General features: G+C 35.8%; 1 protein-coding gene across 1 annotated transcript in view; it reads left to right on the forward strand.

The window, feature by feature from the left end:
* GALNTL6 (polypeptide N-acetylgalactosaminyltransferase like 6) overlaps positions 1–25180 on the forward strand; it is a 971551-nt gene that overhangs the window by 885273 nt on the left and 61098 nt on the right. The window contains exon 10 of the mRNA XM_070948436.1: positions 21309–21425. Coding sequence (XP_070804537.1) covers positions 21309–21425 — 117 coding nt within the window. The remainder of the gene's footprint in view (positions 1–21308; positions 21426–25180) is intronic.

A 25180-nucleotide genomic window follows, 5' to 3' on the forward strand; every position in this document is an offset into this window, starting at 1 on the left:
GGAGAGACATGGCATTCCCATGTAACACCTCTCCTGTGTGAGCTGCACTGGCTCCCAGTGGTCTTCTGGGTGCACTTCAAGGTTTTGGTTACCACCTTTGGAGCACTCCATGGCTTAGGACCTGGTTACCTATGGGACCGCCTGCTGCCACCAATAGTCTCCCACCGGCCGGTACGCTCTCATAGAGAGGGGCTCCTCTGGGTGCCATCGGCCAAACAATGTCGACTGGCAGCCCCCAGGGGGAGAGCCTTTTCTGTGGGGGCACCTACTATCTGGAATGAGCTCCCCCCGGAGATACGGAGGATCCCGGATCTGCGCACCTTCCGCCACTCTCTTAAGATCTTTTTATTCCATCAGGCTGGCCTGGCCTAATCTTTTCCCTTTTTTCCCTTTTTAAAATGTAAATTTTAATCTGTTTTAAATTATTGGGGTGTTTTAAATCTGTCTTGGGCCAAATTGTTTAATTCGGTTTTACTTTGCTTTTAAATTTTGTATTTATTTGTTTTATCTTGTGACTGTTCACCACCCTGAGTCCTTCGGGAGTAGGGCGGTATATAAATCAAATAAAATGAAAAAAAATGAAATGAAAATGAGTTACCAGTGCATGAATTTGATAGATTATTTATATCTAGAACTCCTTGACCTGAAAATTGAACTGCATACCACCACCCGCCCTTTCAGTACCATTGCAGATAATTGGCCAATATATGACACACACAAAATCATCAATTAATATATGTTCAGTCACAGCCTCAGAAATCTTTTTTGTCATAAATTGCAGTTCAAGAATTCTAGAAACAGGTCTAAGATTTTAGTATTTACCTGGAAAGCATGCTCGTCTTTCTTTTTGAAAGATTTCAGAGTTAAAGCTTTTGTGTTGTTACCATCAGTGATTTGACACTTCTGTTTTACTTTCACGGCAAGTGAAATAACACTCTTCTGAGTGTTATTAGTAAATTGTTTGCCAAACACCTAAACTATAAACTTCAGGGGGGATAATCAAAGATGAACAAGCTGGTTTTAGAGAAGGAAGATCAATGGTGGATCATATCTTGGTACTTCACCATCTGGTTCAAAAATATGTATTAAAAAAATTCCTCTCTTTCCATGGCCTTCCTTGATTTTAAGCAGGCCTTTGAGTCAATATCCAGGAACACCTTTGGGAGAAATTAAAATGCACCACTATTGATAAATGCCTCCTTTTCCTCATACAAAAATTGTATGCTAATTCCAACTTGAAGGTGAGGTGTAAATCTTAAGGGACTTTAACCGGCCCAATAAGGGTACAAAAAGGGGTACGGCAGGGTTGCATCCTGTCCCCCTCCCTTTTTAACTTCTATATTAATCCCTGATCAATCTCTTACAGAACCCTGATATACATTCTCCTAACCTAGCACAATGCAAAATTCCGATTCTCCTATATGCCAATGCTGCTGCTATTATTCTACAAACTCCCATAGGACTGAAGAGAGCAATTACGACAACACTTGGATATTGTAGACAGAATAAGTTGGTCCTTAACTTTGATAAATCAATTTTTTTAGTTTTTGCTAAAAGACCCAGCCAATACTCCTGGAAAATAGAAGGACATAGTTTAGAACAGGTTAGGACATTTAGATATCTTGGGGTGGTTTTCCACTCACAAGGGGCATGGAAGGCACACCTGGATCATACATTGCAAGCAGCCAGTAGGTCCTCAAATGCAATTAAACATTTTTTTACACAGGCGGGGGTCAATTAGTACCTGCTTACTTTAAAACTTTTTGAGGCCAAAACATTGGCGCAAATTCTTTATGGGGCACAAACAGGAATCCTTGCAAAGAAAGACTCACTAGAAACAATACAAATCAAATTCCTGCAAGCTATGTTAGTTGCACCCAAAGGAACTTCAAATGCCCAGCTAAGAATTGAGACAGGCATGCCTCAATTTCAGGTAAGAGCCTGGAAGAAGATGATCATTCATTGGCTAAAAATGCATTTCTTTCCAAAGGGACTGTCCCTGCTAGTGTTGACTGATAACTTCCCCACCCCCTGGAAATAGGCAATAGATCACAAGCTGGGCTCTTCTGGGCAATCACCGGTATTCTTAATGTCACTAGGCTTTGACCAAGCAAAGCAAGTAGTAATCAATAGAATGAAGGACATGGAGTTCCAAGAAGAACTAAATAGATTGCCCCTCTACAGTAGGGACAGGATCAAACAGGATATGTGGGAATCAGCAAGATATCTAAATAACCTGATCTTTCCAAAACAAAGAACAGCTTTCTGCAGAGCCAGATTTAACATTCTCCCTCAGCACTCCTCCAGGGCAGGTATAAGAGAACACTGATAGCAGAACGGGTATGTATATATGGTAAAGGAGAAGTCAAAGATATCTCACATATTTTATTGTACTGTGAATTATACAGAGTTTATAGGACAGTGTATATTCTCCCCTTATTAGAGAGATTGCCAGGGAGGGCAAACAATTTTTATGTAGGCTTTCTCCTCCAGGAATGTCACACATGCAGTGGCAAAATTCTGTGCTGCTGCAATGTCCACAAGAAAAAAAATTGGTTACAGAATTATAACTGTCAACTTGTGCCAATTTTGGGGAGATATCTCTAACAATTTTTGGAAAATTATATTTACTCACATACTTTTTTAAAAAAGTTTTTTGTTTTTAAATTTTTTTATAAAAATGTCAAATCAATGCGTGAACAGTGTGGCACCTGGGCACCATACATTCCAGAACAAACAAAACTAATCAGATTAAACATTATTGCATTCACTCAACATGAAATTCCTATAACAATACACATCTATATTAGGTTACAATCTATCATTATTCAATTATTCCACCTATTTCTCATTATTACTTTCATTTTATCAAATAAAAATGTAATACATTAATATTCCCTTTATTTCTATCTCTTACTCTAGCTTTTAATCCTATCGCCCTATATTAAAAAGCTTTTTCTTTCTTCCTGTCTAACTTCTAATCATGTCACCTGCCTACAAAAAGAGAAAGAGAGAAGAAGAATAGAGAGGAAGAGATGGGCAAAGACAATTCAAAACAGCAACCGAGAACAGGAATCATCCATCCATCATCTCTTGCCTGCTTTATACTTTAAATAATTAAATAAATTAAATAAATAAATAATTGCTATACTTTAAATAAAGAGGGGTAGACTTCCGGCGGTGACGTCAATGTGTTAGGGACGAAAGGAACGGCGCTCCGTTTCCAAAGCCCCTAATATCCTCACTTCGGGTGCTGATTTCGGCGCTACCGACCCCATAGAGGTCGGTAGAAAAAGGGGAAATTTCTGAGGACCTTGGGGAGGACGGCAATCCCCCCGAAGTTTCAGGATAACTCCTCTAACTCGGAACGAGGAAGAACCAGCCACCTGGCTGGCCAGAAATGCTGACAGCTGTTAAGAGGGAAGAGAAGATTGAAAAAGAAAAGCATCGGTGAAAACAGAAGTGAGGATTAAAGATTGAAAAGGTATATCCGCATTTTCTAACGGTTGGGAGAAAGCAGGTGGAAGGAACCCCTGAGTAAAAGAGGAGAGAGAGAAGCGGCAACCGATAAGTGGAGTGAAGGGGAGGAATCCATATTGAAAGTGACAGCGCGTAATCTGGTAGTCAGTGAAATCCGAAAGAATCCAGAGGGAATACGGTTGAACGAAGTGTGTGATCGATAACCAGAGCTTTATAACAAGAAGCTGCGGGAGCGAAGGTCTCAGAAAATTTAAAAGACTTAACGGGAGGATTTTTAGAGCCCCGGATACTTATAGAAGAAAGGACGGAGAAGCCATATTGAGCAACGCAGTCAACTTAGAATTTATAACATTGTTGCCGATACTTACTGGACAATTCAGATAAAGGCTTCCTTAACAGGATCGAGTTAACCGATCGAGTTAATTGAATAATATTGGACTATTGGATTGAGCTATTTGGGGAAGCAGACGCTTGATACTTTTGGCGCACGATCGGTGTGTATTGGACAAAAAGTAAAGGGAGGGGAAAAAAAAGTACGATCGGACGTGAAATATACTGGGTTTATAATTTTTGTTTCTGCCACGGCTTAACCTGGTGAAGACTTGAACTGAAGATTACGGAACAAGTGGATAATACATGGATATATTATATTGAAACTATTGACAGTTGAAAAGAAGTGGACTTGAACTATAATTGGATATTTGATATAAGGATTGCCAGAATACAAGATACTACCAAGACCAACTACTAATTACCAACAGTGACTAAGAAGTAATACTTGGTATATATATATACTTACTGCTTTGGAAATCTATACTTATATGACTGCATAACATTACCTTATACTTATCTTGTACTCATTAAGTGAATTATTGCCTTATTAATTTGTTTTTATATATTTATATATTTAGAATCAAAGATATAGACTCTATTATAGTTAAATATAATTTCTATTAATTTGTCTTTATATAGTTAGAATCTCAATGATTTGTTAATTTGTCTTAATACAATTAGAATCCAAGATCCGGATTATATTATACTTATCATAGCTATATTATAATTACAAAAGTATATCTATATACGTATGTTATATAAATTAAAATAAATTGGATAAATTAGATAAGTAAGATAAATATTTAGACAGTTGCTTAAGGAATTTACGTTTGACATATGATTGCATAGTACGACCTTATTTATAAGAAGTGTATATTAAATAGATTAAGTGATATATTAATTTGATCTATATATAGTTAGTGTTAAAGACTCAGTCCATAGTATATTAGATATATTCATAGCACTCATTCCCTACTTACTAATATAACAGTTACTCAAATACTTAATACCAGGGAGAATTAGCTGATAGATTGCTAGAACGCTATATTTTTCCCTCAACCCTCCCACTTAGCTTCCCATGCTGATTGATTCATAAGTATAGAGGAGCCTGGAAAAAAGCGAAAAATAAATTTGGGTGAAATTTTAAAACAGACCTAGAAACGTTGACCAGTATATGAAAATCTGGGAAAGAATAAAAAAAGAGATAACAATGGCGACCACAAGTATAACGACAACAGCTAAAATAAGTAAGAAAACACCATCGAGCCAAATGATACTTATGACCTCACCAGCTCAACAAAAAGTAACTGAAACCACAGAAAAGGAGAAGATGAGCCCTGCTCTACAGAACATCCACTCCGCATTAGCAATGATACAGGAAGGCATGAATAGAATGCAGGAAACCATGGCACATAATCATGAAGAGACCAAGAAAAATCACGAAGAATTGAGGTCAGATGTGAGTGAAATTAAAGATAACATCAAAAATATGGATGAGAAGATAGAACAAATTCAACAAAACATAGTGGAAAACGAGCAGAGGATCCAAAAGGTGGAAGAAAGAGTAGAATATGCAACCAATAGAATGGAAAGAATGGAACAAGATCAAGGGGCATTTAATAAGGAAACTGAGGACGCATTAACCTATCTGGAAATGGAAAAGGCATCATTCTACTTACGGTTTCAAAATGTAGAAGAGCAGAAGGATGAGGATCTAAGTGAAATAATGACTGAGATACTGGCAAAGGCAACCCAGGTGGATAAGGATGAACTGCGAAATGGAATGGATGAAATATATAGGGTGTACACAAACTACGCAAGAAGAAACAAATTACCCAAAGAAATTCACCTAAGATTCACGAAAAAATCTATTAAGGAAGAGATCTACAGGAAGATGAGGGAAGAGACAATCATGCACAAGGGAAGAGAAATCATAACTCTCAAACAAATACCAAGAAGAACAAGAGATCAAAGAAGAAATTATAATTTCCTGACCACCCAGCTAAATAAATTTAAAATAAAATTCTGCTGGCTGCCACCGGAAGGCCTACTCATCTCCTGGGATGAAAGAAAGTACAAGATTGATAATTTGGAAAAAGCTCAAGAATTCTTTGACCAGCACTTTACAATGGAAGAGGAACAGGAGACAAGGAGAGAAACGGAACCCGGGACACGGCGGATGGAGAAGGAAGAAAAAGATCAGGAAGAGGCAAAAAGATTGGAGAGAGAAAGAATGGAGAGAGAGGGAGCGAGGGAAAAGACTCAAAGAGTCACCAGAAACACAACAAAGTTGAAAATCACAAATAGATAAACTTGATAGAGATGGAAGGAGAAATAAAAATTATATCAATTAATATAAACGGACTCAACTCCCCAAGGAAAAGGAAATATATATTTAGGAAATTGCAAAAATTGGACTTAGATGTGATAACTTTACAAGAAGTACACATTAAAAGACAGCAACAAATATTGTTGGAGAATCAAAAATTAGGAAAATTATTCACATCCCTAGGAGATAATAAGAAGAGAGGAGTGGCAACTTATGTTAAAAACCATTTAAAAGCTAAACAGATATATACAGATTTGGAAGGACGTATTTTAATAATTGAAATACAAACAGAAACAAAGAAAATATTGCTAGCTTCTATCTATGCACCTAATGGAAACCAGAGGGAATTTTACAAGAAACTACACGATACAATTAAAGATTTGGAGTATGAAAATATCTGTGTTGTCGGAGACTTCAATGCAATTGTGAATATACAAGACGACTATCGAAGTAATAAACAAAGTAAGACCCGAAAGAGAATCCTACTGGATACATTCAAGGATATGACTGAAGAATTGCAATTACATGATGGATGGAGAGAGGCCAACAAACAAACCAAACAATATACCTTCTACTCAAATCCACACCAGTCATGGTCTCGGATTGACATGACCTCAGGAAGGATTTACAAGACATCGAAATTATACCGAACACATGGGCCGACCATAATCCTATAAAAATAACATGGAGAGGACAGCGAAAGCAGAAGAGGTGGATGATGGACACCGGAATAATAAAAGATAGAGATTATGTGCAGATGATGGAGAACGAACTTAGAATATTTTATCAAATAAACACAAAGGAGCAGACGTCAGTACAGAATTTGTGGGACACTACTAAGGCCTATATAAGAGGCTCACAATAGCATACACAGCAAAAAAAAAATAAAGATAAACAACAAAAGAGGAAAAAATTAATGGAAGAACTCAACATATATGAGTCACAATTACAGAAACAGCCTGACGACAAAACAACAAGGGAAAAATTGAATTGTACTAAACATGAGTTGAACTTAATTACACAAGCAGAAATCGCACAGAAAATGAAAATGGCCAAGCAGAAATACTTTGAATACGCAAACAAAACAGGTCGCTGGCTGGCATACAGACTGAAGAAAGAGAGGGAAAAAAGAATAATATACCAATTGCAGGATGAAACAGGACAACTATATAGTATGAATTTAGATAAAAAACGTATAGTAAGGGAATTTTATCAAAACCTCTACACACAAGAAGAGACTCAAGACCAAGATATTATGGAATACCTACGAAAAGCAAATATCCAGAAATTAGAGGAATCCCACAGAGAAATACTGAATAAACCAATAACAATGATGGAGTTGATGGAAGCCCGAAAGAAACAGAAGAATAACAAAGTCCCAGGTCCGGACGGAATTCCAACGGAATTTTATAAAAACTGCCAATCTGCAATAGACGAACTACTACTACAAGTTCTCAATGAGGCACTGTTGGAAGCAGAAACACCTAAATCTTGGGCCGAAACAATCATCTCACTCATCCCCAAAGAAGATACGGATCCGACTAAAGTCCAAAATTATAGACCCATCTCGCTGTTAAATGTAGATTATAAACTATTCACAACAACTATAGCATAGAGGCTGAAAACAATTATACATAATTATATATACCCCGACCAAAATGGTTTTGTCCCAAGGAGACAAATAAAAAACAACATGACGACAATAATAAACGTCCTGGAATACTACGAGCAAAACATCAATAATCAGGTAGAGCTAATCTTTCTCGACACGCAAAAGGCGTTCGACAATTTGAACTGGAAATTCCTTATAGCACAACTGCAGATTATGAATTTCGGCGACAAATTCCTGAAAATGATTAAGAAAATATATTCTTCCCAGACAGCGAGAATTATAATTAATGGAGATATGACTGAAAAAATAAACATCCAAAAGGGGGTAAGACAAGGATGCCCGATATCGCCTTTATTGTTTATAATCTCACTGGAAGTCCTTTTAAAGGAAGTAAGAAAGGAAGAAGAAATAAAAGGACTGAAGATAAGGAATGAGGAGTATAAATTACAGGCTTTCGCGGATGATGTGGTCTTCATAGTGGAACAGCCGGAAGTAGCGGGAGTCAAATTACTAGAGAAGATAGAGGAGTATGGCAAAGTGGCGGGGCTTAAGATCAATAAACAAAAAACCAAAGTCTTGACCAAAAATATGACAACGACACAAGAGGAAAAATTAGAAGAAGAATTAGGAATGCAAATTGCGAAGAAAGTAAAATATTTGGGAATCTGGCTTACTACAAAAGCAACAACTATTAGAGAGGACAATTACATTAAATTCATGAAGCAAATTAGAAAAGACTTGGAAAGATGGAATAAGGTACAACTATAATTTCTTGGCAGAATAGCATCTGTAAAGATGAACATATTACCAAGACTCTTATATCTCTTCCAAGTGATACCAATTGGTCCAGGAAAAGATTTCTTTAAGGATCTCAACAAGACAATAATGAAATACATCTGGCAAGGAAAGAAAGCTAGAATTAAAATAAGATGCTTGCAGGACACAAAGGAGAAGGGAGGCCTAGGTCTACCAGACTGGGAGCTATACTACAAGGCGGCGGCATTGAATTGGATCAGAGAATGGATAGATCTATCAAATAGGAGAACGTTATACTTAGAGGGATTTGATCTGAGTCGAGGTTGGCATGCCTTTCTGTGGGAAGGCACAGACAAGCAACATCCGTACTTCCAGAGACATGTAATAAGAGGTCCACTATATAAAACGTGGCAAGGTATCAGAAGGCAACACTATAGTAAAATCCCGAGATGGCTGTCGCCTATGGAGGCCCTAAATTATCCAAACACTATAGAAATAGGAAAGATGTGGAAATATCAAGAATTGTTGAGTAGTGAGGGAGACCTACTTACGAGACAAGAACTGGAAAGACGAGGCATTATGGTTGATTGGTGGCCATACCTTCAAATTGAGTCAAAATATACAGCAGACCGGAGACATTATGATTTTCAAAGCCAACCAAGTGAACTGGATAAAATTTTAAAAGGCACAGATGAGAAAATAATATCTAAAATTTATGGATATTTAATAAGGTATAAATTAGAGGAGGAAACAGTGAAAGAAAACATGGTAAGCTGGGCAAGAAATATAGGTCACAATATAGAGTTGGATAGATGGGATAAGCTATGGGCAGAAAATTATAAGATGACACTGTCAATTCCATACAAAGAAAATTTATACAAGATATTTTATAGATGGCACCTTCCTCCAGCACGTTTGGCTAAAATGTTTCCAAACACATCACCAATGTGTTGGAAGTGCAAGACACAAAAGGGGAAATATTACCATCTCTGGTGGTCTTGCAGGAAGGCACAACACTACTGGCAAGAGATTAAGAGAATAATTGAAGAAACAACAAGGCAAAGAGTAGAAATGAAACCAGAATTCTTTCTATTTGGAATGACTACACCACAGTGTACCAAGGAGATAAAATATCTTACCATCCACATATTGACAGCGGCATGCATAGTGTACGCTCAGAATTGGAAATCCGAGATAATACCAACAGAAGAAAAAATAATAACAAAAATAAATGAATGCGCAGAGATGGATAGGCTCACAAAAGAGCTCCAAGATAAAGAGAACACTGACTTTTATTTAGTTTGGCAAAAATGGTACACATGGTTAGAAGGAAGGATAGGGCCAACAACATAGGACACTAGGAGAACATAACTCAAGAATTGCAGAAATAGATACATGAGATGAGCCATAGGATGGTATAAATAAATGGTTAATATGATTGTAGAAAGGTACTGCTGAACTTCTATGAATGTATTAAGGCATAAGCAAGTAAATTTGTAAATAGTATGATTAAGGAAAATTGGGTAAATGGACATTAATCACCGATGCGAAGGTTTTCTAGAAGTTAGTTGATGGACTTCTTGTTAATGTATAAGTGTTCACATGTATTTGTGTTTTATGTTTGTTTATGTTAATAAAAATAAATAAACAAATAAATAAATAAATAAATAAATAAATAAATAAAGAGGAGTAGAAGGAAAAGCATGTCAAAGCAGCAATAAATATTTTTTTTAAAAAAGAAATCTACTCATCATCTCTTGCCCGCTTTGATACTTCAGTTGCTATACGTTTTTTTACTTGTTTCCCCCATTCCTCTCTTAAGTCTCCATCTATATCTATTTCTTGGATGTCTCATCTAAACATTCCTTCCACATCTACCCTCTTCCACTGCCTATTTTCTAAAATCGTTACTGAGACCCTTGCCTCCATTTCAAACATATCTTCCCATTCTTTTAGTATGTTTTCCCCCTAATTTAATTCAGCAATCATTATTATTTCTGTTATAATGTCCTTCTTGTGTTCTTCCTTCTTTATTTCTTCTTTTAGCTCCTCCCTTTTCTGGGCGTCTTGGTCTGTAGTCATCATCCCTTGTACAGTGTTTTCCATTTTTTCCATAATATCCTTAAATTCTTTGTCCATAATTTCTTTTATATTTTGAAAAAGTAGATCCATCTCTTGGACAATTCCACTCATTTCTCCTTTTTCAGTATCTTATTTTATTTTTTTAAGAAGGTTGGTTTTTGTCCAACAGCCCAAGAATTATTTATTTAATCTTTAATTTACCCTTCAAGGAGTACACTAGTCCCAATTCTTTATATCTCATAAATTAACACTCAGTTCCATTCAAGTAGTCCCCAGAGGCTATCAAAAAATTCTTTGCAAATTCAATCCTCTAATATGGTGTTCAAGTGTCTCTTTACTTAAATCACTTCCTTGTAGTTTCCTTTTTTGTGAGGAGATGGCACTCTCCATTTAAATTTCAGTTTGCTAGTTTACTAATCCACTGTCATTTGGGTTATATAGCAAATATCCAAACCGAGTAAGTTTTTTTTATATATAGATAAATCCAATGTTTAAAAATACCTTCCCAGTAGCGTTTCTTCCCAGTTTAGAAATCTCTTATTTCATAATCTGTTGTTTATTCTCCTACCACTTTCATTTCCGGTTAAGGTTCTTTTTTTCAAAACGTCTCAAAATGCTTAGGAACTGCTCTAACACTCAGTTCTGGGCAAATAGTTCTGGTTATTTCTTGGGGTTCAATTTAAGACCAAAAAAAATCCTCTCCACCAGTTCCACCATGGCTCACCTTCATTCCAGCACCAGTCTTAGCTGTTATTCTTTGGTTTGTCCCAGCTTTGTAGTTGCCATCTTTACTGCTTCTTTTAACAGTAACAGAGTTGGAAGAGACCTTAGAGGTCATCTAGTCGAACCCCTGCTCATGCAGGAGACCTATACTAGGGATTCAAACTGCCAAACTGCTGACCTTTCTGATCGACAAGCTCAGCATCTTAGCCACTGAGCCACCTAGCCATGGCTGAGAGGAAAGAAAAATCCTGGGCCAGACAGGAGAGCTGCAACTCTCCCTGAGCTCACAGGCTTCTCCTCTTTGCTTCACCACCCCTTCAGGGTGGCTTAGGCTCCCTGCAGAGCCCACAAACAGGAAGAATTCAGCACAGGGAACGTGGAGACCCATTCCTCTGTGTCCGTATTGCCACGATGTCAAACCGGAAGTCCCTATATTTACTCACATACTTATCAACTCTCCACTCATGTAAACTAGGAAGTGACTCTAACTGTCTGACAACATGTATTTTCTTAACAGGGATGTTATTATCCACTATTAATGTCAGTACTATTTTTTAATATATTGTAAACAGTGATGTCTCTTGCTGGTCTATGACTGTAATAAAGTTCTATTCTATTCTATTCTATTCTGTTCTGTTCTGTTCTGTTCTGTTCTGTTCTATTCTATTCTATTCTATTCTATTCTATTCTATTCTATTCTATTCTATTCTATTCTATTCTATTCTAATCATAGTCCAGAAAGCTTTAGAAATGTAGAAAAAAGTTAGATCCCTTAGAAAAGAAAGACCCTGAACTCCATTTGGTTGAAGTGATAGGTTCTGTTACTAAACAATGTAAGCCATCCTCCCATGACCAATCCGTCTTCAGCCAATGAAGATTCTCCTAGGTGTTTTGAGAACACTGAGATATTTCTTTCTCAGGGTGCATGGCCTTGAGGGCTGGTGCAAACTGGTTCTAAGCTTCTCTGTTCTCTATTTCCTATCCCATACCCATTCAGGTTTGTTGCATATTTGTTCCTCCTCTGCCCTCTCCCTCCTAGCCTTTGATGGCAAGATGCTAGCGAGGCACCAAGCCAAAGATAGGCAGACATAACATACAGTATGTTCTACAGATAATTAAGACAAAGGCGTCAACCTAAATCAGATTTTATATAAATTTAAGATATCACAAGTAAGAAATCAAGTTTATAATTACCGTCTGCCGATTGTAGATGACCAACTAGTTCAATTGAGAAGAGTAAAATACTTAAGCCAGACTTAGAAAGGTCTATAGGCAGATTTGTCTCCAGGCAACCTCTAGAAAAAACAGCTTTTATTACAATTCAGAGGCATTCTCATTTCAAATGTGCCTTTTGGCTGTAATAGATTTCCTGTTGCGGAAGCACATCTGGAGAATATGTTTATTTACAACTCTGTTTGGAAGAATACCTGCAGCAGTGGAAGAATTTATTTCCAGACTTGAAACAGCAGGCTTAACTGTCTATCTAGCCAAAGGTTACCTGGGGTTTTCTGAACTCCATTAACAAGGTTACATGGTGAACCAGCAAGAAATTAACCCAAAATGAAAGAAGGAAGTAACATAATCCTGGTGTTAGTGGAATACTGTGGACGGCTTGTTCCTTGCTTTTCTACCAAGGCAGAATTCTCACTTTTAACTAGAAAAAAGAAACTGATAAAGTTGCCTGTTCTCCTTTGTTACTAAAACATACTAAGATTGCAAATGTCTCACAGATCTTAAGGTTGTGGAGAATCAATAATTTTTTTTTTCTCACAAAATTTAATATGTATCATTTCTTGAAACTTTCTTCAGAAAATAGGTTTCTCCTATCTTACCTTCTGTCCTTTCTTTTTTGCTTTATCTAGCATGCAATACTTTTTTTTATTTGTGGATGGATATACATACGGTACATACACACATTTTTAATGCTGGCTGATAACAGGCTATGAATACATAGTTTTTCATTCAGAAGTATTGTATTGTATGGAGCTATAAACCATTATCTGGCTTTTGTGGTGTAAAAGTATATCATAGAACTGTGCATGTTCTTGAAAGATTATGTTTTTGTTATCTTGACTTAGAGCTGATCTGGAAAGTTGACAAATTGAATTTCCTGAGCCTAATGTTATAACTTGTTTTCAACAAAATAATTACAGAAATTACATAAATTTCTAATCATTGAATTATTTAAAAAATTGCTCTTCTTGACATTAGCACTCCATATATGGATATTTTCGAACAATTCCTCCTATAAGAACAGTTCTGATAATTTTATACAGCTCACCTGAAAGCAAACAGTCTATTTAGTTAGCTATTTCAATTTAAATGGCTGCCTACTTACAAGATACTCTAGGCATCTAACATTAATATAAGCAAAAATAAATAAATAAATAAATAAATAAATAAATAAATAAATAAATAATATCCAGGAAAAGAGATAACTTTATAAATATTTAAAAAAACACATATGAACTGTAATATCAGCATTAAAAGTCACTACTATTACTAAATCACTTACAGTGGCATTCCTTTTTTTTTTTTTAAGAAAACTTGTACAGTAGCATCTCAGTACTCATCATTAATTGGTTCCAGGAGGTGCAATGAGTAGCAAAAATGATGAGTACCAAACAAATATTTCCATAAGGAATAGTATAGTGAGTCAAAAGGCAGCCAATACTGACAAGTTCTAACTTGTGCATTGAATAGCAAACAAACAATGAGTACCGGCACAAAACTTTCACATCAAAATCCATTGAGTACCAAATTCAATGAGTTTCAAAGCAATTGAGTACCAAGGTATCACTATATAAGGTTTGCTAAGGCAAATGTACATGATGACAACAATCAGAGGCCATTTCTACTCTGTTATGTGGTGACTGTTATCCCATGACCAGAGATAAAATTGCCTTAATCTGTTAGAAAATAGATATCATTTTAGGTAGGATACTTTAGCTAGGTTTTGCTCTATTCCTGTAATAGCTTCTTGGAGGCCTAATCTAGGTTCACAATTGTCCTTTTTGTTTAGCAGTAGTGTATACCAAAGGAGATATTTCCATTTTAAATGCTGTTCTGTGACGGTTATGAGGAAAGTCATTTTCCCTGCCTCTCATATTTTAGCTACCAAAGGATCACGCTAAGACAAAATTGTGAACTTCGTGGTGCATCCTGAGTTTGGTTGTTTGCTTTCAGACATTTCATTATCCAACTGGGTACCATTATCATTACAAGTCCGTGTGGGCTTTGCTATATTTTTATATGCAGTAGCTTATCCTGCCAGTTTTGGTGAAGGTGTAGCTTTCTTTTTAGTTTCTTGATTAGAGTATTGATCTACAAATATAGATATACAAATATATCTATTAAGACAATATTATTTCGGTTTACCTTATATTTTACCGATCTTGTTAATTTATAATTTTTGTTCCAAATTATTTCCCATTTCTCTAATTCAATATTGTGCCCTACATTTTTTGCCCATGCTATTATCGCTCCCTTCACTATTTCCTCTGTTTTATCAAATTCAAAAAAATATTTGTACAATTTGGTTATTAATTTTTCAACTGGGCCAATCAGTAATTTAACTAAATATTGTGGAACCAGTTCAATACCATACTCCTCTTTGTCTTTTGAATACCACAATTTTATTTGTAGATATGGCACCTATCAGTAATAATTCCTTGTTTCTCCAGATCTTGCCTACTTTTTTAATTTCTTTGGGAATCTAAAATTTCATAATATTTGACCATTTTGTTCATATCCATAGCGTTTGGGTGTATCATTGCCTCCATTGTCGACACCCACCCAGGCATTTTCATATAATATTTTTTTTTAGTTTCTTGCCATATTGGCATTAAGGCCTCTCGTATTATATGATGAAAAAAATATGAATGGGATTTATTTTCTTTATCCCATAGAAAGGCATGCCACCCTTTTTGTAAATCATGCCCTTCCAGTATAAGTAATCTTTTATTTCTTAAATTTGTCCACTCCTTAATCCAGGTTAAAATTGCTGCTTTATAATAGAGTCGCCAATCTGGGAGCCTTAGACCACCTCTGCTTCTGCTATCCTGGAGGTCTGTTAGTTTTATTTGTGGCTTTCTGCCAGCCCATATAAATTTCAATGTAATTTGATTCAGTTCTATAAAGAATTCCCTATCTAATTTTATGGGTACGGTCTGGAAAAGATATAACAATTTTGGCAGAACATTCATTTTGATGGTTGCAATTCAGCACAACATAGATATTTGTAGTGCACCCCATCTTTCTAAATCCAACTTTGTTTGCTGCATACGTTTTGTATAATTATCTTCTTTTATTGAGGAGCATCTCGCCATCAACCATATTCCTAAATATTTAATTTTTTAAACACTTTGTAATTCCAATTTCCCTTCTAATTCTTTTTCTTGTTGTCCTGTCATATTTTTAACTATCATTTTTGTTTTTGTCTTGTTAATTTTAAGGCCAGATATTTCCCCATATTTTTCTATCTCCTTTATTAATATCGGCCCTATCTCTTTTGGATCCTCAATGAAAAACACCAAATCATCTGTGAATCCTTTTCATTTATATTCTTCTCTCTTAATTTTAGTCCCCTTAATCTCTGGGTTTGCCCTAATTTTTTTCAAAAATGACTCTAAATGTCAGAATAAAAAGTAGAGGTGATAATGGGCATCCCTGGCGAACTCCTTTTTTTTTTCTCGAATGATTTTGTAATTTCCCCATTGATTATAATATTTGCTTTTTAGGTGGAATAAATTGTTTCGTTAAATTAACTAAATTAAATTTAGTTCATGTTTAACTGGTATTAATTCTTCTTTAATCTGGAGGTCATCTAGATTTAATTGAAATTTATTTTCTAGATACTCTAATTTCTTCAATAGTATATCCTGCTGTTGTTTTTCTCCCCTGTTCCTCATCGATATATATGCTAATGTTATTCCTCTCATAAATGCCTTTAGTGTATCCCATAAGTTCTGCAATGATGTGTGATGTTTTTTATTTACATCGAGGAATAAAATCAGCTCTTTTTCTATTTTCTCTAAATATTCCTTTTCCTGTAATATTTGTGTATTTAGAGTCCATCTCATAGGTTTCCTTTTTTGGCCTTTCCAGGTTATTCTCCGAGGATTATGGTCTGCCCAGTGATTGGGGAGAATCTCTATATTTTCAATTTCTTTAATTATTTCTTTATTTGCCCATACCATATCTATTCTCGAAAAGGAATTGTGTGGATTAGAATAGAAAATATATTTTTTTCCCTTTGGGATATAATAACCTCCATATATCATTCAGATTCAGTTCTTCAGCCATATTAAAAAAAGTTTTTGGCAGTACATTCCTCTTTTTTTGTTTTTTTTTATTGCAAATATAATCATCTCTTATATCTATTATTCCATTATAATCACCCACTATACATATATACATACATACATACATACATACATACATACATACATACATACATATGCATTACTGTTCTAGCCAGGGTTTTTCCTATGTAAATCAAGATGTTTGTATAGCCATAGTTAAGTGACAGCCCAAATCACTATTTTCTAGGCTTTATCAGACATTTAAGCAGCATTATGCTGTCTGCTGCAAGACTTAAGGGAGACTAAAATAGATCTATTTCTGCCTTATTTGGCTTCATCAGTTAGCCACACCCTCATTTTATGACTCCTTCCTGTAACGGTCAAATATTTACTTTGTTCTTTTTTCGTAGGTCTATATGTGCAAACATCTTGATTTACGTAGGAAAAACCCTGGCTAGAACAGTAATGCACATATATGTATATATGGGGAACTATACATATAGTTGAGGCGGACTGTACATATATATATAGTTCGCCTCAATAATCATATCATGCAGTTTCCTATAAATTTCTTTCTGTTTTTTGTTTGGAGCGTAAATATTAATTAATAACATCCTAGTTTCTCCTCTTATCACTTCAATCAAAAGTACTCTTCCTTTGGGATCCTCATAGATTACTTTATCTATTATTTCTTTTCTGATATATACCACTACCCCTCTTTTCCTTTTTTCTGATAATGCTGCAAACAAGTTCCCTAATTTACTGTATTCCAGGTATTTCTTATCTTGTTTTCTAATATGTACTTCTTGAAGACATATTATATCTACATTCTGTTTCATTAATTTTGAAAGTATCTTTTTCCTTTTTGTCTGATCATTCAGTCCATTTATGGTTATTGATAGTAGTTGGGTTATTTTCTCTGTTTTCTTATTTGTCTGCCGGTCTCTGATTTCTGGTTGTCCTAGTAGTTCTTTGTGGTCCAGTCCTAATTTCCTATCCTTCATCTCGGTTTTCCATTGACACCTAGTTCTTTCTTCCATTTCCTCACTTCCAGATCCTTGTGTTTGTTCTTCTGTACTAACTATCTCCAATTGCTCTCTACTGCTTGAGCTTTCCTCCACTCCTGTCAAGTGATCAAATAGTTCTTGGGCTTTGTCCAAATTGTCAATTTAAATTTTTTTCCCCTGCCAAGTTATTATCATTCGTTCTGGGATGACCCATCTAAATAGAATTTTTTTTTGTATTCAGTAGTGATGCCAGGAACCTATAATCCCTCCTTTGTTCTTGTATCCATCTAGGAATCTGGTTTAGTGTTATTATTTCTGCCCCTTTATAGAATATTGGTTCTTCTCTTGTAGTTTTATATACATCCTCACGGATCTTTTTGCAGGCAAATCTAATATGTACCTCTCTTGGGAAGTGGTGATGTCTTGCATAATTAGTTTGAACTCGGTATATTTCATCAAATTCATTCCTAATCTCTTTTTCATCTCTCTGCAGGGCTTCAGCAATCAATTACGCAATTATCTCCCCTAAATTCTCTTCTTTTGTTTCAACTACATTCTGAAACCTCAGATAGAAAGAGTCTCGATCCATCTCAAGATCTATCAGAGAGTTTTCCAAATCCTTATTTACCGCCATTAGTTTTTGGTCTACCTGTTCTAATTTTTTTTCAGTTTGTTCTGTTTTCATTTCGACTGATTTAATTCTTTGTTCATTTTTTTGCATTGCCTGTTGAATTGAATCCATTTTGGTATCTAATGTTTGTATATCCAATTTCAGGTCACCATGATTTTTAACCATTGTCTCCTGAAGTTTATCATGGTGTTGTACCAAGTTTCATCATTGGTATTGTTACCAGTGTAGATTGCATCATTTGGACAGATGAATTAGTATTAGGTTTTTCTACCAGGAGCATCATGTCTATTGTTTTCTGGCTCGACGAGGAGGCCATCACCACCATCGGGTTTGATGCTGCCTTTTCCCCTGCTCTTAAGGTTGTGGTAGTAATGCTAATCATTTCTTTTAGGATTCTGCTTTGTTCTCCCAGAATATTATAATTTTTTGCCCAATTTACCATCCACTGTAATCACTGAGTTGCTTATCTATTATTTATAGTTTATATATATTTTACGCTCTAGTTTCTATTTCTATTGTATTATTCTTAATTACTTAATCAGAGATTTACAATTATATATCAATAACACAACATGTTATACAGTACAATACAGTATAATATAATTATACTGTACAATATAATTACAATCCAGTTACAAATTGTTCTATATATTCCCTCCTTTAATTACTTATTAATTGTTTAACTAATTAATTACTTATAGTAAGTTGAACTATATTAAATATAATTTATATAATAAGTATTTCTACTCTTGTATATTTAATTTATAAAGATTTATAAAAATTTATAACTATTTCTCTGTTGAATATGATTTCTTCCCTATAATCTAAATAATCAATAATTATTAATAATACTAATAACACTTAATCTATATATTTTTAGATATGATCTTACCACAGGAACAATATCAAATATCAAAACAAAAATAAAAAAAAAATATTCAAAGGAAGGAAAGGGGGAATTTCTATTTCCAAGTCATTAATCACTGTCTATAATTTATCTGCCTTATCAATATTCCACACAAAACAAAGCCTCTGTTATAACATTCAGTTCCCCCCCCAATATTTCAATTTCTTTATTGATCTCACTCTCGTTTCCTCAGCACCACTGTTCTCTTTTCTATTTAATCACTTAATATTACATCGTGTTATATTATGTTCAAGTCTCTTTATCCTTGCCATTCTCCTTTCTTTTTTCCAATTGCTATCTTACTGCTTTTCCTTGGCTTTCTTACTTCTGCCCTTAGGATCCAATTTATCCTAGTCACTTCCTTTCCTTTTCACTTTTTCTTGTTGAAAATCATCAATTTGTTCTCTCTGATGTCGCTTTCCCCAAAACTCCAAATCTTTCCATCCATATCACCTCTCCTTTCCAAGTTATTCTTTTTCCATTTCTTTTCACCATTCTCCTCCGCTCTCTCTCCTACATTCGTTTTCACGCTTACAGTCTTATTCAAATTCTACTTTTATTTTCATTTTCATTCATAAATACATGAAATAAATAAATTTTCCTCCCTCGGCAATTTCCTTTTTTTTTTTTTTTTGTTATGAATCACAGCTCGCTCCCTCAGTCGCCGCTAAATTTTAATCAGAGCCTCTTTCCGTTTGCCCAAATAGTTTTTAAATTAACTTACTTTGACAGATCCAATCACCACACATGGGAGAATTTCACATCAGGGAAAATAGACACAGTCTGCTAACAATACTTGCTTCTGATCCTCTTGTGGGTTGTCACGGCCTCGGGTCCGCCATATCTGGTAGAATGATGGAACGTCTTCTCATTGGGTTAAAGAGGGCTTCCCTTGCTTCAGAGGGCGATTGCCCACTGCCACCCCGAACTCCGGGATTCCCCTCTGCTTCGCATGGCTCTTCAAGCTTCACCCGTCTTCGAAGGCTCCCCAATTGCGGAAAAATCAGAGGTAAAGCATGGAGCTCATCTTTCTCCTTCTGTGCCTTCCTGACAGCACCACCGGAAGTTGAGACAATATTTTTTCATGGGTGCTCTAAATGCATATTAGAAAAACTGGCTTGAAATTGCACACAAAATGAATTTTAAGTTTGGATAAGAAAGGCACAGTAACTTTATTTACACTCTCCTAATTATCAGGTCAGTTGAAGAGTGCACTTAATTACAAGGTCAGCAATAGTGAAGATTTTCACTGATCACCAAACCAACTGCTTTTGAGAAATTGGCCAACAGAAACATTAGTACAGAATATTAATATACTAGTATGAAAGAGCTGTGTAAACCTCAATATTTCTCTGTAATATCCAGTTCCTGAGCAGCATACAGTTGATATCAACACAAGTTAATAATCAATTGAGCTCAAGTGTCAATATTTCTCCCAAGAAATTTTGATGTTTTGATTCAACTCAAATAAATACAATAGGAATGAATGTAGATTGGGAGACACCAGATCTAAGGTTTTATTGTGTATCTCTTGTTTTGCACAAGCAGATACAACGCAAATGTAAGGCAAAATATACTACTTCCTTCTTGAGCAGACTTCCTCCCCACCTCTCAGAATGGTTTGTCACCTTGATTTGGCAAGGGTTGGGGTTTTTTTGTTTTTCTCCCCAGTTATGATAAAACTGTTTCTTTTTTTATTTAGCTTCTGTCTATTTACAATGACAAAAATAAAAACTTACTCAAACTCAATGGCAGTACTCAACTGCAAGATACTGTAATATTAAAAGAATAGGTAGTGCGTCCTATCATACAGCTAAATCATTACAAATAAGTAATTACAAATAAATCTGCAATAAAGTTCTTTATTGTTATTGTAAAGTCAACTTTGATTCTCCAGAATCCAGATGCTCTTCCTTTACGCCTCCATGTTCAGTTAACAGATATCTTTATCATAAATCATCTTACATTCTTATAGGCTAAAACTAAGCAAAATGCAGCTGATTTTTAGTCAAAACTAAAATTCTTATCAATATTGTACTGAATTGAATTGGCAAAAAAACAAAAGTTTGTTCTCTTTCTTTCCAGACAAATCAGCATTTTCCAAGCTGTGTTGTGATGCTTAAAATCGATTTGTTAATTTTACAGATTCGAAATGTGGCAGCTAATCTCTGTATGGACAGTAAGCATGGTGGAACAGGCACTGAACTCAGACTAGATATATGTGTGAAGGATGGTTCTGAACGGACATGGTCACATGAGCAGGTATGTTGAGACAGCAAGTATATTTTAGGGATGTTTTAATTATTTCATGCATTGATCACACTAGAAGTTCTTAGAATTATAGGGCTTGGAAGGAACTTTGGAGCTTCTGCCCAAGACAAGAGACCTTATTCCTATCCTTGACAAATGGCTGTCCAATATTTTCTTGAAAAACTCCAGCAATGGAGCACCCACAATTCTGGGAGGCAAGCTGTTCCATTGATTAAGCATTCCCACTGTCAGGAAATTTCTCCTTAGTTCCAAGTTGGAACTCTCTTTAATGAGCTTCCACCCATTGTTTCTTGCCCTGCCCTGAGGTGCTTGGGAGAATAAAATAAGCCTCTCTTCTGTAAGCCAAAACACTCCTATGCTGCATTAACAGAGGGATAGAATCAATATCATGTGTAGTGTTTGTGTTTTTAATTAGGCTGTACACCGCCCTGAGTCCTTCGGGAGAAGGGCGGTATAGAAATAAAATAAAATAAAATAAAATAAAATAAAATAAAATAAAATAAAATAAAATAAAATAAAATAAAATAAAATAAAATAAAATAAAATAAAAAAATAAAATAAAATAAAATAAAATAAAATAAAATAAAATAAAATAAAATAAAATAAATAAATAAATAAATAAATAAATAGTGTTAATACCACTTTGTAATGCCTTGGTAAAACCACACTTGGAATACTGCATCCAGTTTTGGTCACCACAATGTAAAAAAAGATGTTGAGACTCTAGAAAAAGTATAGGAAGTGCAACAAAGATGATTAAGGATTGGAGGCTAAAACATATAAAGAACAGTTGCTGTAATTGGGTATGTCTAGTTTACTGAAAAGAAGAACTAGGGGTGACATGTTAGCAGTGTTCCAATATCTAAGGGCTGCCACAAAGAAGAAGAGTCAAGCTATTCTCCAAAGCACCTGAAGGCAGGACAAGAAGCAATCGATGGAAACTAATCAAGGAGAGAACCCACCTAGAATTAAGTGAGAACAATTAACCAGTGGAATTAATTGCCTCCAGAAGTTGCAGGTGCTCCAGTACTGGAAGTTTTTAAGAAAAGACTGGACAACCATTTGTCTCAAATGTTATAGGGTTTCCTGCCTGAGCAGAGAGTTGGACTAGAAGACCTCCAAGGTTTCTTCCACATCTGTTATTCTATATGACAACCCTCAAGTATTGGAAGACAACTATAATGTCATTCCTAATCTTTCTCTTTCCTAGGCAAGAAAAACCTAGTTTCCTTTATCATATATCATAGGTTTTAGCCTCCAGATCCCTTATTATATTTGATGCTCTTCTCTGGACTTTTTCTAGGGCCTCAGCATCTTTTTTGTATTGTGGTGACCAGAACTGAATACCATATTCCAAGTGTGGTCTTACTAGCACTGTCACTTCTCATGATCTTGATGCTATCCCTCTGTTGATACAGCCTAGGACTGCATTGGCTATTTTGGCAGCTGCAGCACACTGCTGGCTCATACTTAAGTGGTGGTCCACTCAGACATCTAGAACCTATTGAGCCAGGTATTGCCCATTCTAAATCTGCACATTTGATTTCTCCTGCCTAAGTACAGAACCTTACTTTTCTCACCATTGAACTGCATCTTGTTAGATAGGGCCCAATACTCAAGTCTATCAAGACCTTTCTGAGTCTTGAGTCTATCTTCCAAAGTGTTGGCAATTCCCCTTTATATCTCTTGATCTAAATCATTTATGAAGATGTTGAAGAGTATTGAGCCTAAGACAGGTACCTCACTGCGTGCTTCCTTCCATATAGATGTAGTTCCATTGAGGACTACATGCTGAATGCAGTTGGTCAGCTAACTATGAATCCATATGATGGTGGTGCTGTCTATCCCACATTGTTCTGTCTTACCTAGAAATAGGCTGTGATCTACTTGGTCAAATGCCATGCTGAAGTCCAAGCATTTTCCTGATCCACTAATCACTTTATCAAAGAAGGCATTTTTGCTAAATCAGAAAACATTATCTCAGGCCTTGAGTTGACATAAAAGTAAGTTATCATAATTTGCACTTTCCCAGTAGCCTCAGTGACAAGGCTGGTAATTTGGTGGTGTTATTACAATTTTAATGTGGGATAACCAGTAATTAGTGGACTTCCCTGGCTGTATTGCCCATTTCATCCATAATCATATCACAAAAAGGAAAATAATTATTAATTGCTGCCTTTAATGTACCTATTGAGGCAGACTTTGGTGAGTGAGAGTGGTTGCTTGGGATGGAGATCGAGATTAACTATCTTTCAAATTGCCTAAGGGGCAGCTTACCAATGTGGACATATTCTGCACTGCTAAATTGCTAATCAGATTGTTTCTGAGCATTGGTTTAACATTCTTCAGTGCCCAGAAATAGTACTGGGCCTCTTTGTTTAATTGCATATCTAGTGCTCTTTGGAAGAGAATCCATATCTAGAAAGTAGCCCAATATGTAGATATTAAGTGCAGGAGAAGGGTTGAAGGGAGCCTTGGGAGAACTTGATTTCACTTCAGTCAGTGCCTCAGGTGACCCATCAGTCAAGCACAGACTGAAGTTGAAGGGAACTATCAGCAAATGCTGCAAGGAACTAACAGTGAATGAATGTAGCCAGAATCATCCAATATATTCTACAACCCTATGATACTTTCTGACCTGTTATTTAGGCTTACAGGTTAAATAAGCAAAACTCCTATCAGTTTGAATCCAGTTTCCATATCAATGATGTGGAAGAATGGCAGTGCTGGGCAGTTGATTGCCACAACTGGAAATACCCATAAACAGATATGGGCTTTGTAAAACAATGTTAGAATAGATAAATGAAATAAGTAATAAAGTCAATTAAAAATATATCTATGTAAAAACTTTTTGGGGGTTTTGCAGGAGTAGCAAAAAAAAAAAGAAAAGAAAAAGAAAGAAAGAATGCACTCATTTGGGATGGACTCACCAACAAACAGCTAACAGAATCTGACTCTCTTTTCCAGTTTAAATTTGCTGGTCCTTTCTAAATTCATTGTATACCTCATTTAAAAGCCCATTAATCATATGTTTAAAAACAGTCGTAAGTCTCTTCCAAAAGAGAGCTAAAATCTGTGTTCATAGGATGTCTGGCATTCTCTAGATCAGTGGTTCTCAACCTTCCTAATGCCGCGACCCTTTAATACAGTTCCTCATGTTGTAGTGACCCCAACCAGGGGTGGGTTCTAATTTTTTTTACTACCGGTTCTGTGGGCGTGGCTTATTTTGTGGGCATGGCTTGGAGGTTAAGTGACTGGGTGGGTGTGGCTAGCTGGTCATGTGACTGGGTGGCCATGGCTATGTGTATAAGGACTACTCAGAGGGCTGAAAAAAGTCATTTCTGACAGGTCCTCGTACTTTTGACTGGTCCTCACACTTATGACCATCCTCACATTTATGCCCGTGCAGTATTCTTAACAACCATGTTACTCATTTCACAACTGCTTCTCTTCACCATGGTGACAAGATAGGGCAAAAACGTAAAATGTGAGGACAGTCGTAAGTTCAAGGACTGGTCAAAAGTGCGAGGACCAGTCAAAAATAACTTTTTCAGCTCTCTGAGTAGTCCATATGCACAAAAGGACTATCCAGAGGGCTGAAAAAAGTGATTTCTGACAGGTCCTCACACTTTTGACCCGTCTTCGCACTTATGACTGGTCATCATTTATGCCCATTGTAGCATTCTTAACAATGTGTCACTCATTTCACAACTGCTTCTCTTCACCATGGTGACAAAATAGGGCAA

This window comes from Pituophis catenifer, unplaced genomic scaffold (assembly GCF_029215685.1).
Source record: "Pituophis catenifer annectens isolate HBS135680 unplaced genomic scaffold, rPitCat1.0.hap2 SCAF_8, whole genome shotgun sequence".
In the NCBI taxonomy this organism is placed as follows: domain Eukaryota; kingdom Metazoa; phylum Chordata; class Lepidosauria; order Squamata; family Colubridae; genus Pituophis; species Pituophis catenifer.